Source organism: Erythrolamprus reginae, chromosome 10 (assembly GCF_031021105.1).
Source record: "Erythrolamprus reginae isolate rEryReg1 chromosome 10, rEryReg1.hap1, whole genome shotgun sequence".
NCBI lineage: Eukaryota > Metazoa > Chordata > Lepidosauria > Squamata > Dipsadidae > Erythrolamprus > Erythrolamprus reginae.
The window spans coordinates 41,394,213-41,411,262 of record NC_091959.1 but is presented as its reverse complement, the minus strand read 5'-3'; the positions used below and the strand labels follow the sequence as shown (position 1 = coordinate 41,411,262).

The 17,050-nt window shown below is 44.6% G+C and overlaps 1 protein-coding gene across 4 annotated transcripts in view; it reads left to right on the top strand.

Moving 5' to 3' along the window:
• Positions 1–13,624, top strand: part of YPEL1 (yippee like 1) — a 34,198-nt gene extending 20,574 nt beyond the window's left edge. For all 4 annotated transcript variants that reach the window (XM_070762858.1, XM_070762860.1, XM_070762861.1 and 1 more), the window contains 3 exons: positions 3,946–3,989; positions 4,774–4,882; positions 12,192–13,624. In XM_070762858.1, the coding sequence (XP_070618959.1) occupies positions 3,946–3,989; positions 4,774–4,882; positions 12,192–12,281 (243 nt within the window). In that variant the 3' untranslated portion in view covers positions 12,282–13,624. The remainder of the gene's footprint in view (positions 1–3,945; positions 3,990–4,773; positions 4,883–12,191) is intronic.
• Positions 13,625–17,050: the final 3,426 nt, after the last annotated feature.

Here is a 17,050-nt window from a genome sequence, read left to right as displayed (position 1 = left end):
GGTCAAAATTCAAAGAGTTGGTTATGACCTATAAAGCCCTTCATAGCATCGGACCAGAATATCTCTGGGACCGCCTTCTGCCGCACGAATCCCAACGACCGGTTAGGTCCCACAGAGCTGGTCTTCTCCGGGTCCCGTCAACTAAACAATGTCGTTTGGTGGGACCTAGGAGAAGAGCCTTCTCTGTAGCAGCCCCGAACCTCTGGAACCAGCTCCCCCCGGAGATTAGAATTGCGCCCACCCTCCTCGCCTTTCGTAAGCTCCTTAAAACCCACCTCTGTCGTCAGGCATGGAGGAACTGAGACATCTCCCCTGGGCCTATACAGTTTATACATGGTATGTTTGTGTGTATGTTTGCTTTTAATAATGGGGTTTTAGTGTTTTTTAAATTATTAGATTTGTTCTTACATTGTCTTTGTTATTTTTGTGAGCCGCCCCGAGTCTACGGAGAGGGGCGGCATACAAATCAAATCAAATAAATAAATAAATAAAAATTAACTATAGAAATTTATAGAATATAAATTTCTATAGCTAAATTCTATAAGTTTATAGAATATAAATAGAAATAATGTGTTTAATGGACGAGAATAATTTAATTGAATATTGTGTGTGTGTGTTAATAAAAAATATTTTTTAAAAAATAAAATAATAATTAAATAAAGAAATTTTAGGCTCCGTTGTGGCCGTAAGTTGAAGTTTCTACGTTTCTTTTTCTTTCAGCACCATTAAAAACTCTTTACTCCTTAGAGTTTCTGACTAAAAATAATACCCCATCATGGATCGCTGCTACATGAAGTGGTCCTATTTTTGAAAAAAAATAAAATAAAACTCTTCTCATGAAAATGCACAAAATACTAGTATCTCTGAAAGTAATTTAAAGTCAAGTTTAATTGAGATTTTACTGTTTCCCATTGTTTTATTTGACTTATTGTATTATTTTACTGTTGTAACCCGCCCCGAGTCCCATTGGGCGGCATATAAATCAAATAAATTAAATAATTAAATTAAATTAAATTTAAGAGAAATCATGAAATACAGTGTTCCCTCCATTTTCGCGGGGGATGTGTTCCGAGACCACATGCGAAAGTCGAATTTCTGCAAACTAGAAATGCAGAAGTAAATACACTATTTTGGGCTATGAACAGTATCCCAAGCCTTCCCTTAACATTTTAAACCCCTAAATTGCAATGTCCCATTCCCTTAGCAACCATTTAGATTATTACTCACCATGTTTATGTATTAAAGTTATTTTAAAAAATATTTATTAAAGTCGGATGAAAGTTTGGCAATGACATATGACGTCATCGGGTGGGAAAAACCGTGGTATAGGGGAAAAACCGTGAAGTATTTTTTAATTAATATTTTTGAAAAACCGTGGTATAGACTTTTCGCGAAGTTCGAACCCGTGAAAATCGAGGGAACACTGTACTGTACTAGTATCTCTGAAAGTAATTTAAAGTTTAATTGTGATTTTACTGTTTTCCATTGTTTTATTTGACTTATTGTATTATTGTATTATTTTACTGTTGCAAGCAGCCCTGAATCCCATGGGATTGGGGGGCATATAAGTCAAATAAATTAAATTCAGTTAGAGAAATCATGAAATACTCAGAAAAGCAAATATTACAACTTAACTCTTAAACTTTATTATAGACATCATGTCCCAAAGGGGCTTTTTCAGGAGGCCACTGGCCTTTCTTGTTTTTTCTTTTGAAGATGTTTCACTTCTCATCCTAGAAGCTTCTTCAGCTTTGACGTGGATAGTGGGGGAATGGAAGGATTTATACTCCTTGCAGAGAGCTGGTCAGTTGCATCCTTGGAGATTTATCTGTGTCCTCAGGATCATCTGAATGGTGCAAAGAATTCCTGCCGTCTGCAATTTTTCCCCCTCTGGAAATCCATTCCTTCTCCCACACCATTGCAAGGGGCTTCATCCCAAATTGCATTGCTTCACTACAGACTTCTAGCTATCATATACCATTTCTGGAAAAAATAACTCTAGTTGCTGGCTTCTTCTTTGCCTCCCTAGTGCAATCACCTTCCTCCTCCACCTAATAACATAATAACATCAGTACACGCTGCTTGACATAATCCTGGTTGTGGCTAAAATCCCATTTATTTTAGCCAGTGTATGTCAACTCTAAGGCAACTAGCAACATTCTGGACATTTTAAAACCGCTTCTAAGCTACACATAATGTATTGTAATCTGCTTTCAGGAGGCCGCCTGATGACATGAGAATAAAACCTAAATAAACTCTTCAAATCTGTTGCTCTGTCTGTGCATGGGTGTGTTTGTGTATGTTACTACACACACACACACAAACACAAACTGTTCGAGGACTGTATTTCCTTCTAGCTCTTACTAAAGGAGTTTGTAAGGAGTTGGGCAGCCTAATTGCATTAATAAAGTAATAATAATAAATAACTATTCATCATCATTAATAAAGCATTATAGCATTAATAAAATAATAATAAATAATATACCCAATCTGTATAATCTGGGGGGGACATTTAAACATTGTGAAAGAGTATCTGATCGCAGTTCTTCAGGAATGGTGTGTTGCTGTTTTCTGGACTTTGTTGATTTTTCACACCTTTGAAACCAAAGCAGAGCAACGTGTGTGTGTGTGTGTGTGTGTGTGTGTGTGTGTCACTTCCTTGGAAGAAGAAAGGGTGTGAAGTTTCTTCACAACTGCTAGCTAAGTACTTAATGACTGCTTAAGGGAAATTGTACAGACTACCTGGTTGTTTTGGGACCAGTGCTCTTTGCAATACAAAAAGAGTGCTTAGTTTATTTTGAATTTTGTGATAACATTGTTTTGAATTTTCAAATGTGTGTGTGTGTGTGTGTCTGAAATTTGTACCCTTGAATTTTCGGGAGGCTCCTACCAGAGAGCCCGGCAGAACACATCCTAAGATAAAATACAGGAAATAGTATAAGGGCAGGCTAGATGGACCAGGAGGTCTTTTTCTGCTGTCAATCTTCTATGTTTCTGTAAATAAATACTCCTCATAGCAAAGAGGTCAAACACATCAAAGTGCAGATAATCCTGGACTTAGAACCACAATTGAGCCCAAAATGTATGTTGCTAAGCGAGCCATTTGTTAAGTGGGTTTTGTCTCATTTTATGATCTTTCGGCCTCTCTAGGAATCTCCTGGGAGGAAACAAGGCTGGAAAAGGCAGGAGGAAGCCTCTGTGGGGCCTCTCTAGGAATCTCCTGGGAGGAAACAAGGCCGGAAAAGGGGGGACAGCCTCCATGGGGCCTCTCTAAGAATCTCCCAGGAGGAAACAGGGCCTCCACCCTCCCTGTGGTTTCCCCAATCACATGCATTATTTGCTTATACATTGAGTCCTATGGGAAAAATCGCTTCTTCTACTTTTCTACAACCCTTGCAAGCTTCTTGAGATGTCCAGGGCTAATTGAATAGACTTAACGTCTGACTCTATGGACTTATGCTAGCTATTCATGCCATTTAATTAACAGACCGTTTTAACTTGTGTTTATGTTTATCAGCTACTAAGCAAGATTATTAGAAGTCGTTAATTGAGTAAACGTAGGTTTGAACAAACTGCGTGTGTGCTACCTTCTTTCTGGTCCGTAGCTGGGGCACAACATCCAACAGGCTTAAAGTTGCCAAGGTTGGAGACCCCTGTGTTAGATGGTCCAGTCCAGGAGTAGGCAAAGTTGGCTCTTCTATGACTTGTGGACTTCAACTCCCAGAATCCCTCAGCTAGCATGATTGGCTCAGGAATTCTGGGAGTTGAAGTCCACATGTCATAGAAGAACCAACTTTGCCTACCCCTGCTCTAGGCAATGCTCCTTTCAAAGTTACCCCTGAAGCAGATACAGTAGATCTTCATTGAAAGAATGCTGTGACCTGATCTAACAGCAGTTTTTGTTTTAAATGTAAGATTCATGTCCCATCTCTCTCTCTCTTACAGTCTTTTCAGGGAAGCCAGGGACGAGCCTACCTCTTTAATTCTGTGTAAGTACCATTAAAGTGCTGCTTTTCGCTGGCATGGAAAAATGGTTTGGTATTGCTAGCTTGTTTGTGGGGTGGAGGGGGTTGGAGAGAGAAAGGGAGAGGGAGGGAGGGAGGAAGGGAAGAGAAAGAGAGAGAAAGAAAAAGGAGGGAAGTGAAAGAAGGAAGGAAAGAAGAAAAAGAAAGAGGGTGGGAGGGAAGAAGAGAGAAAGAAAATGGGAGAGGAAAGAAGACAAACAATGAGGAAAGAAAAGAGGAAGGAAGGAGAGAAGAGAAAGAAAAGAAAAGGAAGAGAAAAAGAAGGAAACAAAGGATGGAAGGAAGCGGGGAGGGGGGAAGAAAAAGGAAGCAAAGGAAGAAATTGAAGAAGGAAAGGGAAATCCGAGTCTTCAGAGAGGGGCGGCATACAAATCTAAATAATAATAATTATTAATAAGAAGAAGAAGAAGAAGAAGAAGGAAGAAGGAGGAGGAGGAGGAAGAGAAGAAGAAGAAGAAGGAAGGAATGAAGGAAGGAAAGGGAAGGAAGGAAAGAAAGAAAGAAAAAGAAAAAGAAAGGAAGATTGAATTACAGCTTCCAGGCAGCAACTTCACACAATCAGGATAATGCTAAGCAATGACAGAAAAGATGGATAGTGTGGGGCATCCGACAGGTCATGGGGGCTTCACTCTACTCTCCTAAGGTCCATGTAGTTGAGCCACGGGAAGCTTTATGACCCCCCCACCCCCATAGACGGGCATCCTGCGTTCAGTGACACCATCTGTGTTTCTCCCGTCCTCTCTTGCAGGGTGAATGTGGGCTGTGGTCCTGCGGAAGAGCGAGTTCTTCTGACGGGCTTGCACGCCGTAGCAGATATTTATTGTGAAAACTGCAAAACCACCCTCGGATGGAAATACGTAAGCCTCTGCGCTGGGCGCGCCCCTTGGTTATCTTGCTTGACGTCGGCTCGATGCGAAAGTGGGAGCCCGCTGCCCCTGGGCCAGTCCTTTACATTTTGGGTCAGTTGGTTGAGCTGGCGGTTGGAGGAGGACTCAAGCCAGTCACACACAATCCACACATCTGTACCGGTTGTGTTATGTTCTAGCACAGTGAAGGCAAACCTATGGCACAGGTGACACGCGGAGCCATATCTGATGGCACGTGAACCGTTGTCCTAGGTCAGCTCCAACATGGTGGTCGGGCGGTAGGAAAGGCAAGTAGGATGCTTGGCTGCATAGCTAGAGGTATAACAAGCAGGAAGAGGGAGATTGTGATCCCCTTATATAGAGCGCTGGTGAGACCACATTTGGAGTACTGTGTTCAGTTCTGGAGACCTCACCTACAAAAAGATATTGACAAAATTGAACGGGTCCAAAGACGGGCTACAAGAATGGTGGAAGGTCTGAAGTATAAAACGTATCAGGAAAGACTTAATGAACTCAATCTGTATAGTCTGGAAGACAGAAGGAAAAGGGGGGACATGATCGAAACATTTAAATATGTTAAAGGGTTAAATAGGGTTCAGGAGGGAAGTGTTTTTAACAGGAAAGTGAACACAAGAACAAGGGGACACAATCTGAAGTTAGTTGGGGGAAAGATCAAAGGCAACATGAGAAAGTATTATTTTACTGAAAGAGTAGTAGATCCTTGGAACAAACTTCCAGCAGACGTGGTTGGTAAATCCACAGTAACCGAATTTAAACATGCCTGGGATAAACATATATCCATTGTAAGATAAAATACAGGAAATAGTAAAAGGGCAGACTAGATGGACCATGGGGTCTTTTTCTGCCGTCAGTCTTCTATGTTTCTATGTTTCTAACATGCATGTGTGTGCCAGCCAGCTGATTTTTGGCTTGCACAGAGGCTCTGGGAGGGATTTTTTGCTTCCAGAGAGCCTCTGGGGGGATAGGAAAAGGCGTTTTTACCCTCCCTGGCTCCAGGGAAGCCTTTGGAGCCTGGGGAGGGCAAAACACAAGCCTACTGGGCCCACCAGAAGTTGGGAAATAGGCCATTTCTGGCCTCCAGAAGGCCTTTGGGGGGCGTGAAGCTGTTTTCGGCCTCCCCAGGCATTGAATTAGGGGTATGGGCACTCGCGCATGTGCGATAGCAGGTGCCCATGCTCATTTGGCACCCGAGGAGCCCCCCCCCCTCCCCCATTCCAAGACTGCAATGCAGATCACTGTGTAGATAATAAAAGGTTTACTTTGTACAAGGATTATTTATAAGCAAAGTTGCTTCAAATAAAATAAGTCTCTAAATGTCTTTGCCGAAATGAGCAGAGAAAGTCTTATCAGTTGGCTAGGGTCCCAGAGAGAGAAATAAACACAGTAAGAATTACCCCAGCTGTAATAGTGTTCAGAAGCACAGATGTAAAAAAATAATCGAGGTCCAGAGCTCTTCTGAAAGGCAAGAATGTCCGTTTAAAGACAAGCCGGATTACCACGAAGCTAGAAGCCAGAATGACATGTGTTGTTCTCTGCAAAGAGGTGTGGTCTGCCTCACACTTAAATAGTGTGAGGGTGTGACCCAATAGCCAGCAGTACTACCCATGGGTAAATCACCTCTTGGCAAACCACTCTTAGATGCCCTGCGCACTCTGGCATCCAGAAAAGGTTCCTCCTCTTTCTCCCGAATCACTCATCCCCGAAGTGCAGAAGGCCCTGGTTGTTCCATTTCCCTCCAAGTGCGAAGTGCGCGCTATAATATGATACCTGAATGCCAAGGGCAGGAATGCTGCCACGATTCATCGCAAATTCAAAACTCAGTGAGAAAAATCTTGAAAAATTGTTGAACGGTGATCAGGGAGAAGATTTTCCTCAATTTTTCTGCACCACGTCATTGGTCACAACAGATAACCGTCCACTTCTGTCTTCATCGTGAAATTTCCGTCCTTAAATTTGAACTTCCGTCACATGCTGTCTTGCCATTATGTCCTCTCCATAAACTGAAACGATTTCGACCAGTTAGGTCCCACAGAGTGGGCCTTCTTCAGGTCCCGTCAACGAAACAATGCCGTTTGGCAGTGCCCAGGGGAAGAGCCTTCTCTGTGGCGGCCCCGGCCCTCTGGAACCAACTCCCCCCAGAGATTACAATTGCCCCCACCCTCCTTGCCTTTCATAAGCTCTTTAAAACCCCACCTCTGCCATCAGGCATGGGGGAACTGAGATATTCTTTCCCCCTAGGCATTTACAATTTATGCATGGTATGTTTGTTTGTATGTATGATTAGTTTTACAATAAGGTTTTTTTAGTTGTTTTAGTATTGGATTTACATGCTGTTTTTTATTATTGTTGTTAGCCGCCCCGAGTCTACGGAGAGGGGCGGCATACAAATCCAATAAATAGATAGATAGATAGATAGATAGATAGATAGATAGATAGATAGATGATAGATAGATAGATAGATAGATAGATAGATAGATAGATAGATAGATAGATAGATAGATAAATTTAGGGAGCATATTACAGCGCGCACTTCGCACTTGGAGGGAAATGGAATGAGGATGCTCATTTCTAACCTTCACCACAACGCCAGTGGATAATCTACTGACCACTGGCACTGCTTGTTCATTCCTCTGGATTCCTGCTACACAATAGTACACAATGAGCTGAGGTGGCGCAATGGGTAGAGGGCAGTACTGAATGCCACTAAAGCTGACTGTAGATATGCAGGTCAGCGGTTCAAATCTCATCACCGGCTCAAGGTTGACTCAGCCTTCCATCCTTCCGAGGTGGGTCAAATGAGGACCCGGATTGTGGGGCAATAGGCTGGCTCTGTTAAAAAAGTGCTGTTGCTAACATGTTGTAAACCGCCCTGAGTCTAAGGAGAAGGGTGGCATAAAAAAAATAGAATACAGTAATACCTCATCTTACGAACTTAATTGGTTCCAGGACGAGATTCGTAAGGTGAAAAGTTTGTAAGATGAAACAATGTTTCCCATAGGAATCAATGGAAAAGCCAATAATGCGTGCAAGCCGATTAGGAAAATCCAAAACATTAAGGCTTAAAAAAAAAAAGCTGCCGGCAGACGAAGCTGAGGCGAACGGAGTGGGGGGAGGGAAACCCATGGAGATCCAAAGGGGAGAATGGGGCAGGAAAGAGTGGAGAAAAACGGAGGAAACCCATGGAGATCCAAAGGGGAGAATGGGGCAGGAAAGAGTGGAGAAAAACGGAGGAAACCCATGGAGATCCAAAGGGGAGAATGGGGCAGGAAAGAGTGGAGAAAAACGGAGGAAACCCATGGAGATCCAAAGGGGAGAATGGGGCAGGAAAGAGTGGAGAAAAACGGAGGAAACCCATGGAGATCCAAAGGGGAGAATGGGGCAGGAAAGAGTGGAGAAAAACGGAGGAAACCCATGGAGATCCAGAGGGGAGAATGGGGCAGGAAAGAGTGGAGAAAAACGGAGGAAACCCATGGAGATCCAAAGGGGAGAATGGGGCAGGAAAGAGTGGAGAAAAACGGAGGAAACCCATGGAGATCCAAAGGGGAGAATGGGGCAGGAAAGAGTGGAGAAAAACGGAGGAAACCCATGGAGATCCAGGGGGGAGAATGGGGCAGGAAAGAGTGGAGAAAAACGGAGGAAACCCATGGAGATCCAGAGGGGAGAATGGGGCAGGAAAGAGTGGAGAAAAACGGAGGAAACCCATGGAGATCCAGAGGGGAGAATGGGGCAGGACAGAGTGGAGAAAAACGGAGGAAACCCATGGAGATCCAGAGGGGAGAATGGGGCAGGAAAGAGTGGAGAAAAACGGAGGAAACCCATGGAGATCCAGAGGGGAGAATGGGGCAGGAAAGAGTGGAGAAAAACGGAGGAAACCCATGGAGATCCAAAGGGGAGAATGGGGCAGGAAAGAGTGGAGAAAAACGGAGGAAACCCATGGAGATCCAAAGGGGAGAATGGGGCAGGAAAGAGTGGAGAAAAACGGAGGAAACCCATGGAGATCCAAAGGGGAGAATGGGGCAGGAAAGAGTGGAGAAAAACGGAGGAAACCCATGGAGATCCAAAGGGGAGAATGGGGCAGGAAAGAGTGGAGAAAAACGGAGGAAACCCATGGAGATCCAGAGGGGAGAATGGGGCAGGAAAGAGTGGAGAAAAACGGAGGAAACCCATGGAGATCCAAAGGGGAGAATGGGGCAGGAAAGAGTGGAGAAAAACGGAGGAAACCCATGGAGATCCAAAGGGGAGAATGGGGCAGGAAAGAGTGGAGAAAAACGGAGGAAACCCATGGAGATCCAGGGGGGAGAATGGGGCAGGAAAGAGTGGAGAAAAACGGAGGAAACCCATGGAGATCCAGAGGGGAGAATGGGGCAGGAAAGAGTGGAGAAAAACGGAGGAAACCCATGGAGATCCAGAGGGGAGAATGGGGCAGGACAGAGTGGAGAAAAACGGAGGAAACCCATGGAGATCCAGAGGGGAGAATGGGGCAGGACAGAGTGGAGAAAAACAGAGGAAACCCATGGAGATCCAGAGGGGAGAATGGGGCAGGACAGAGTGGAGAAAAACAGAGGAAACCCATGGAGATCCAGAGGGGAGAATGGGGCAGGACAGGGTGGAGAAAAACGGAGGAAACCCATGGAGATCCAGAGGGGAGAATGGGGCAGGACAGGGTGGAGAAAAACGGAGGAAACCCATGGAGATCCAGAGGGGAGAATGGGGCAGGACAGGGTGGAGAAAAACGGAGGAAACCCATGGAGATGCAGAGGGGAGAATGGGGCAGGACAGGGTGGAGAAAAACGGAGGAAACCCATGGAGATCCAGAGGGGAGAATGGGGCAGGACAGAGTGGAGAAAAACAGAGGAAACCCATGGAGATCCAGAGGGGAGAATGGGGCAGGACAGAGTGGAGAAAAACGGAGGAAACCCATGGAGATCCAGAGGGGAGAATGGGGCAGGACAGGGTGGAGAAAAACGGAGGAAACCCATGGAGATCCAGAGGGGAGAATGGGGCAGGACAGAGTGGAGAAAAACAGAGGAAACCCATGGAGATGCAGAGGGGAGAATGGGGCAGGACAGGGTGGAGAAAAACGGAGGAAACCCATGGAGATCCAGAGGGGAGAATGGGGAGGAAAGAGTGGAGAAAAACGGAGGAAACCCATGGAGATGCAGAGGGGAGAATGGGGCAGGACAGGGTGGAGAAAAACGGAGGAAACCCATGGAGATCCAGAGGGGAGAATGGGGAGGAAAGAGTGGAGAAAAACGGAGGAAACCCATGGAGATCCAGAGGGGAGAATGGGGAGGAAAGAGTGGAGAAAAACAGAGGAAACCCATGGAGATCCAGAGGGGAGAATGGGGAGGAAAGAGTGGAGAAAAACGGAGGAAACCCATGGAGATGCAGAGGGGAGAATGGGGCAGGACAGAGTGGAGAAAAACGGAGGAAACCCATGGAGATCCAGAGGGGAGAAGGGGGAGGAAAGAGTGGAGAAAAACGGAGGAAACCCATGGAGATCCAGAGCGGAGAATGGGGCAGGACAGAGTGGAGAAAAACGGAGGGAACCCATGGAGATCCAGAGGGGAGAATGGGGCAGGACAGAGTGGAGAAAAACAGAGGAAACCCATGGAGATCCAGAGGGGAGAATGGGGCAGGACAGAGTGGAGAAAAATGGAGGAAACCCATGGAGATCCAGAGGGGAGAATGGGGCAGGACAGGGTAGAGAAAAACGGGGGAAACTCATGGAGATCCAGAGGGGAGAATGGGGCAGGACAGGGTGGAGAAAAACGGAGGAAACCCATGGAGATCCAGAGGGGAGAATGGGGCAGGACAGGGTAGAGAAAAACGGGGGAAACCCATGGAGATCCAGAGGGGAGAATGGGGCAGGACAGGGTGGAGAAAAACGGAGGAAACCCATGGAGATCCAGAGGGGAGAATGGGGCAGGACAGGGTGGAGAAAAGTGGAGGAAACCCATGGAGATCCAGAGGGGAGAATGGGGCAGGACAGGGTGGAGAAAAACGGAGGAAACCCATGGAGATCCAGAGGGGAGAATGGGGCAGGACAGGGTGGAGAAAAACGGGGGGAACCCATGGAGATCCAGAGGGGAGAATGGGGCAGGACAGGGTAGAGAAAAACGGGGGAAACCCATGGAGATCCAGAGGGGAGAATGGGGCAGGACAGGGTGGAGAAAAAGGGAGGAAACCCATGGAGATCCAGAGGGGAGAATGGGGCAGGACAGAGGGGAGAAAAACGAAGGAAACCCATGGAGATCCAGAGGGGAGAATGGGGCAGGACAGGGTGGGAAAAAATGGGAGGAACTCAAGTCTGGAGGTCGGGCATCCCAGCGGCCAGCGGCAGGTTCGTAAGGTGAAAAAAGTTCGTAAGAAGAGGCAAAAAAATTCCAAACCCTGGGTTCGTATCTTGAAAAGTTCGTATGACGAGGGGTTCGTATCATGAGGTACCACTGTACATAAATAGTAATACCAACTTCCCCCGAATGGTCCCCGCGAGTGCTATGTAACTTGTAACCTTTCTCTCCGGACAACCCTCGTAGAATTGGGGATTTTGCAGTAACCTCCCCCCTGCCACACCCACCATGGCACCAGACCAGATTATCTCAGGGACCGCCTTCTGCTGCACGAATCCCAGCGACCAGTTAGGTCCCAGAGTGGGCCTTCTCCGGGTCCCATCAACTAAACAATGTCGTTTGGCGGGACCCAGGGGAAGAGCCTTCTCTGTGGTGGCCCCGGCCCTTTGGAACCAACTCCCACCAGAGATTAGAATTGCCCCCACCCTCCTTGCCTTTCGTAAGCTCCTTAAAGCCCACCTCTGCTGCCAGGCATGGGGGAACATTTACAATTTACGCATGGTATGTTTGTATGTATGTTCGGTTTTATAATAAGGTTTTTTTTAGGTGTTTAGTATTGGATTGTTACATGCTGGGTTTTTTTATCACTGTTGTTAGCCGCCCCGAGTCTGCGGAGAGGGGCGGCATACAAATCCGATAGATAGATAGATAGATAGATAGATAGATAGAGAGAGATAGATATATATAGATGATAGATAGATAGATAGATAGAGAGATGATAGATAGATAGATAGATAGATAGAGATAGATAGAGAGATAGAGATAGATGATAGAGAGAGAGATGATAGAGAGATGATAGATAGATAGATATATATAGATGATAGATAGATAGAGAGAGATGATAGATAGATAGCTTTGAAGTCGAGGGCTAGCTGTAAATACGATGCGAGATGGCCGGGAGAGCTGAGCTGTGTTTTCTTCCCTAGGAACACGCCTTCGAGAGCAGTCAGAAATACAAAGAAGGGAAATTTATCATCGAACTCGCTCACATGATCAAAGACAATGGCTGGGAATGAACTGCAATACCATCCCTTGTTTCTGGACAACTGCATCTAGGGAGCTGGCTTTATTTTATATTATTAAAACAAAAAAAAAACAAAAAAGACTCGTGGGGGACCAAAGAAAAGAAAGGAAAAAAGAAAAAAAAACCCGGTGATGGTCGGGCGGCGATCCCAACCGCTCGGTGATGTGATGCTGTGGTCCTTCCCCTCTTCTCCGGATCATCTCTTCCCCCGGTTTGTTCCTTCCTCCACCCATCCCCTCCTCCCGGTGTAAATCCCTCCTTTTTTTCTATCTGTATTCCCTGTGCAAAACACGTTATTTTGGACAAAGCTGTTTTTCTAGACGCCCGAGGAGGAAGAGTTCCATAATTCCAAGTCACCTGTGCTAAGGTAGCCTCTCTCTCTCTCTCTCTTTCGACCGGCACTTCTGTGCCGTGCGTGTTTTCCTTGCTGATCCTCTGCTCCAGGTTTTTAAAGGAGGCAGCCCCGAGAATGTATCCAAGGATTATTTTATACCCCCCCCCTTTATAATTAGCCATTTCTGTGGTCTCTTTGCAGTGAGGAGGGTTGCAGTATTGTACTACTCATTGTTGTTATTATTATTATTTTTAAAGTGTACCACGGCCGGTTTAAGATATTATTTTGGTTAGGTTTGCGAGAGATTCAGTTAGCCGTCCCAGCTGAATCTAGCCAGGATTTGGTTGTCTGGTTTTGGTTTAGTTGTTGTTTTAAAAAAAGAGAGAAACTGTCAGAAAAGAGATTGAGTAATAATTTACAAGGCTAACTTCAAACTGTCGATGCAAATCAGATCCATTCTTAAAGCTTTTAAAGAAAAAAGACAAAAAATAATATAGAATGTACAGCAGGGTCTTTTAAGATCAAAGGGCTGGGGGAAAAAAATAAGCAGCTCTTATTTTTAATACGTCGGTTTAAAATTGTTTTTGGTACTGTACCTTGGGGAATGGGGAAAAGGGGGTACCGGAGGATTTCCCCCCCCTTTTTTTAATGGCTGGTTCCATGTAGTTTTACCTAGTTTTAATGCACTGGATGCGAGATAGCTCATTCATGATCATCCAAGTTCCCGGCTTTGGCAATACCGAAGCACACCCAAAATGTGCGAAAGTGTGAGTGTGTATGGGGAGGCTGTCGCTTAATCCATCTGGAACGGGTCGTTAAAAGGTTTCACGAGCGAATAAAAAAGCGACAGCGTAAAAACAGAGAAGGAACAAAAAAAACAAACCGAAAGAAAGAATGCATGAGTATAAATTTTGTTTTGTTTTTAAAAGGGGGTGCGTGATTTGCTGGCTGAATCGTCCCTAAGCACAATTTTTATAATAAAACTGTTAACGTCAAAGAAACATCATCTGGGAATTTTTTTTAAAAAACCCTCCCACTCCATAGTCAGTAGTTTGGGTCAGCGGGGGAAATCACCATTCGTGTGTAGCGTTTCTCTAGAGGAACTTTTTGTGCATTACCATTTCAAGCGTAGTGAAAAATTTGGGGAGGGGGTTGCAATTTCCCCCCCTTCCAAAATAATTCCAAGAGGTGGGGAGGAAATGCATAGGAGAACATTTTACCTGAATCCTACCGAACTGCTGACAGCATGAGTAACGATAACATAATAATATTATAATACTATAGGAAGCTTTACAATGGGAACGCTAGCGTACTTCTTAACCTGTTGCATTGTAACTACGGCTTTTTGTCTGTCCCTAATGGCTGCTAGTAAGCTCCTCTAACTGACATTCAGAACTCAAATTGCACTTTAGCTTCATCCTCTCTTATTATAAAAATAGCAACCACCTTCTCCTGAATGCTCCCTCCCCCCGTACCCCGACTCCCCCTCATTTCATTCCTCCGTCAATACTTTTGGGAAGAACGATTTTTACACTGTGATGCAAAAAAGAAAAAAAAGATATTGGATATATATCTTCTCTATTTAAGCGTGCGTGCGTGCGTGTGTATAGTTAACCTCTCACAGGCATTTGGATCCAAAGAGCTGTCCCTCCCGGGCAGCTAGTCTCAGATTTTGTATGATCTTATATTCTGGTGCTTCATTTAGTGTGAGTGAATTTAGAAACCCGGGTGAGGCTCTCCAGTCCGCAGCGGAAGTTGAGCGCATCCTCTCGATCCAGAACAGTTGGGAGTTTTCACTGGAAGACGAGAGAGCCTGGCTTGTGTCAGGGATGTTTGCTTGTTAGGGATGCTTTGTTAGGGAGTACTTTGGGGTGTGCAACGATTCGATTTAGGGCCACTAGATCGAGAGTCATCAACATAGGGACCATGGTGGCATCTGTTACAATGCCCTGCGAGTTTCCTGACTTGCGGCCCTGACAAAAGGAACCGGCGACGAAACCAGCTTCTCGTACTCCTCTCTTACACAGGCCCGGATCTCCTCTGCTGCTTCATAGCAGCGATGGGAAAACTGGACTAATTCCTTCCCCATGAGATCGGTGTTCGCCGCCATCGGCAAAAGTCCCGAATTTCTCAGTAGCCAGATTTTTTTCCCAGCGGTGTCGGCTGTCGCTTTCTCTCTCCTCCCGCCCCTTCATCCATGAACCCTTGCTTTGCTCTCGCCTTGATGCGTTTCTCAAATATCATCCGAAATATCGCTTTGTGGTGATTTTGAGAAGGTGGGAGCTTGAAGGGAGAAAAAAAACCTTACGAAAGAATGTATTTCAATCAGAGAGCGCTTGGGCCGAACTACACGTTACACACAACTGTGACTCTTTTTATTTCCTATAAAGCTGAAAATGTCACACGGAGTGGTCGAAATCCACTTGAAGTGGATTTTACACTCAGTCGCTGTGTGTTTCTCATAACGAAAACGCGACACCTCTTATCTATTTGCTGTAACGTGTAATCTGGTGGACCTTTTGAGTCTAGGCAGATGGGTGTTTTCCCTAGAATTTTTTGTTTGTTTAACCCAGATGCCAAAAAAATAAGGGAAAAGTGAAACATCAAATTGCAGCTTGAAATCCGATGCAATTTCTTTGTAGGGATAAGCATTTCAAGGTACCATACAGAGCAATATTATGAATTTTGAAACAAGGGATGTAAAAAAAAAAGGCTATAGGGAATTTTAAATCCGGAACAAATCGCGTAAGGTCTAAAGTAACATTCCTGTCTTGCGATTCCTGGGAATTGTCGGTCCCTCTTGGACTCGGCCTTGTGAGAATAATTCTTTAAAACCACATCGTTCAGACGGACAGATTTGGTGGATCCAGATACTGCTGGATGATTGGTTGAGGTCTAAAAAGATCAGTCTGGTTACTGAACTTTCCAGCATTACATTTAAAAAAAAAAGATACTTGAACATTTTACCAAGCATTTTCCCATTTAACCTGTGTTTTTTTCCTTTTTTTGTAACTATTTAAGAATTTGTGTGTGCTTTGTGGGGAAGTTTTAACCTTCCCCTTCAACTTGAGCACTTTCGTTGCTTGTTTTTATTACTGTTGATCTTAACATTTAATATATATATATATATGCACACATACATGTGTGTATATATATATATATTTATAGATATATATGCATAAGTACATATATGTGTGTGTGTATATTTATATACACATAAGTACATATATGTATGTATATATATTTATAGATATACATAAGTACGTATACTATATATTTTATAAATTGTAACAGCGATTTTTGTGAACATCTACCTACTAAGATCTCTCCTTCCCTTTTTGTGAAGTGGGTGAACTGACTACAAGCTGGTTCTTGAGATTGTTCATTGGCACTTAGAGGAACGGGCTGCCAACATTTCCATTTGTGAAAGTTGTGTCTGTGTGTCTGTGTGTTTGTTTTCGTTCTTGGGAGTTAGCAGTCGTGGCTCTTGTACAATAGCCACCCCATCCCGACCTGATTCAGAGCCAGTTCAGACAATTAAAAAAATAATAAGTCCATTTGGAGATTCCTAGACGTTATCATGTCTGGGAGAAAAATCCATAATTCTCGATGGACGTTTCAGAAGTTTTAGAACTGCTGGTTCAGCTATTCCTTCATCCAAATTGAACGTATCCTCTGAGAGCAGGAGGTGTGAATGCCTTCTTTTAGGGATGGTTGTTGTGCTGACTTCTAAAAACCACCGCACACTTTCAGAAGATTTGTGGACAGCGTTCATTAGTTGCCCCATCCGTGTTGTGAGGATGTGGGCATCTGGTCTGCTGTGATGCTTCGTGAATCTACGTTGGCTCGTCTTTGGATCTTTCCAAAGGATACCTCCAAGTTACACGGTCGCTTGTCGGGAGCTTACGCGATAGAACTGGCGTGGCAGATATCGCTCTTCAAATTCACTTGGTTCCGCAGGAAAGTTACACCTCCCAGGGCCTGTGTTCTCCAAGGAAAAAACCAATTGACCCATATCGATCAGCGTGAAAACCAGTACAAGGTTTTTGGCTCTTAATCTGGAACGGGAGGTTTGGGTTTTTTTGTTTTCTCATAACCTAAATCTATTTTATCCAGACTTCGAAAGATCTCATAGATCAGTGTTTCCCAACCTTGGCAATTTGAAGATACCTGGACTTCAACTCCCAGAATTCCCCAGCCAGCGTTCGCTGGCTGGGGAATTCTGGGAGTTGAAGTCCAAATATCTTCAAGTTGCCAAGGTTGGGAAACATTGTCATAGATAATGAGATTTTTTAAAAACTTGCGTCGGTAGGTCAATAAAGGGATGATTCAAGTGAACGGTTCGGTAAGCACCGTAGTCATTCTCCCGAGTGTAAGACCAACCAGTAGTGTGAGTTGTATTTTTTTTTAAAAAAATGATTTCACAG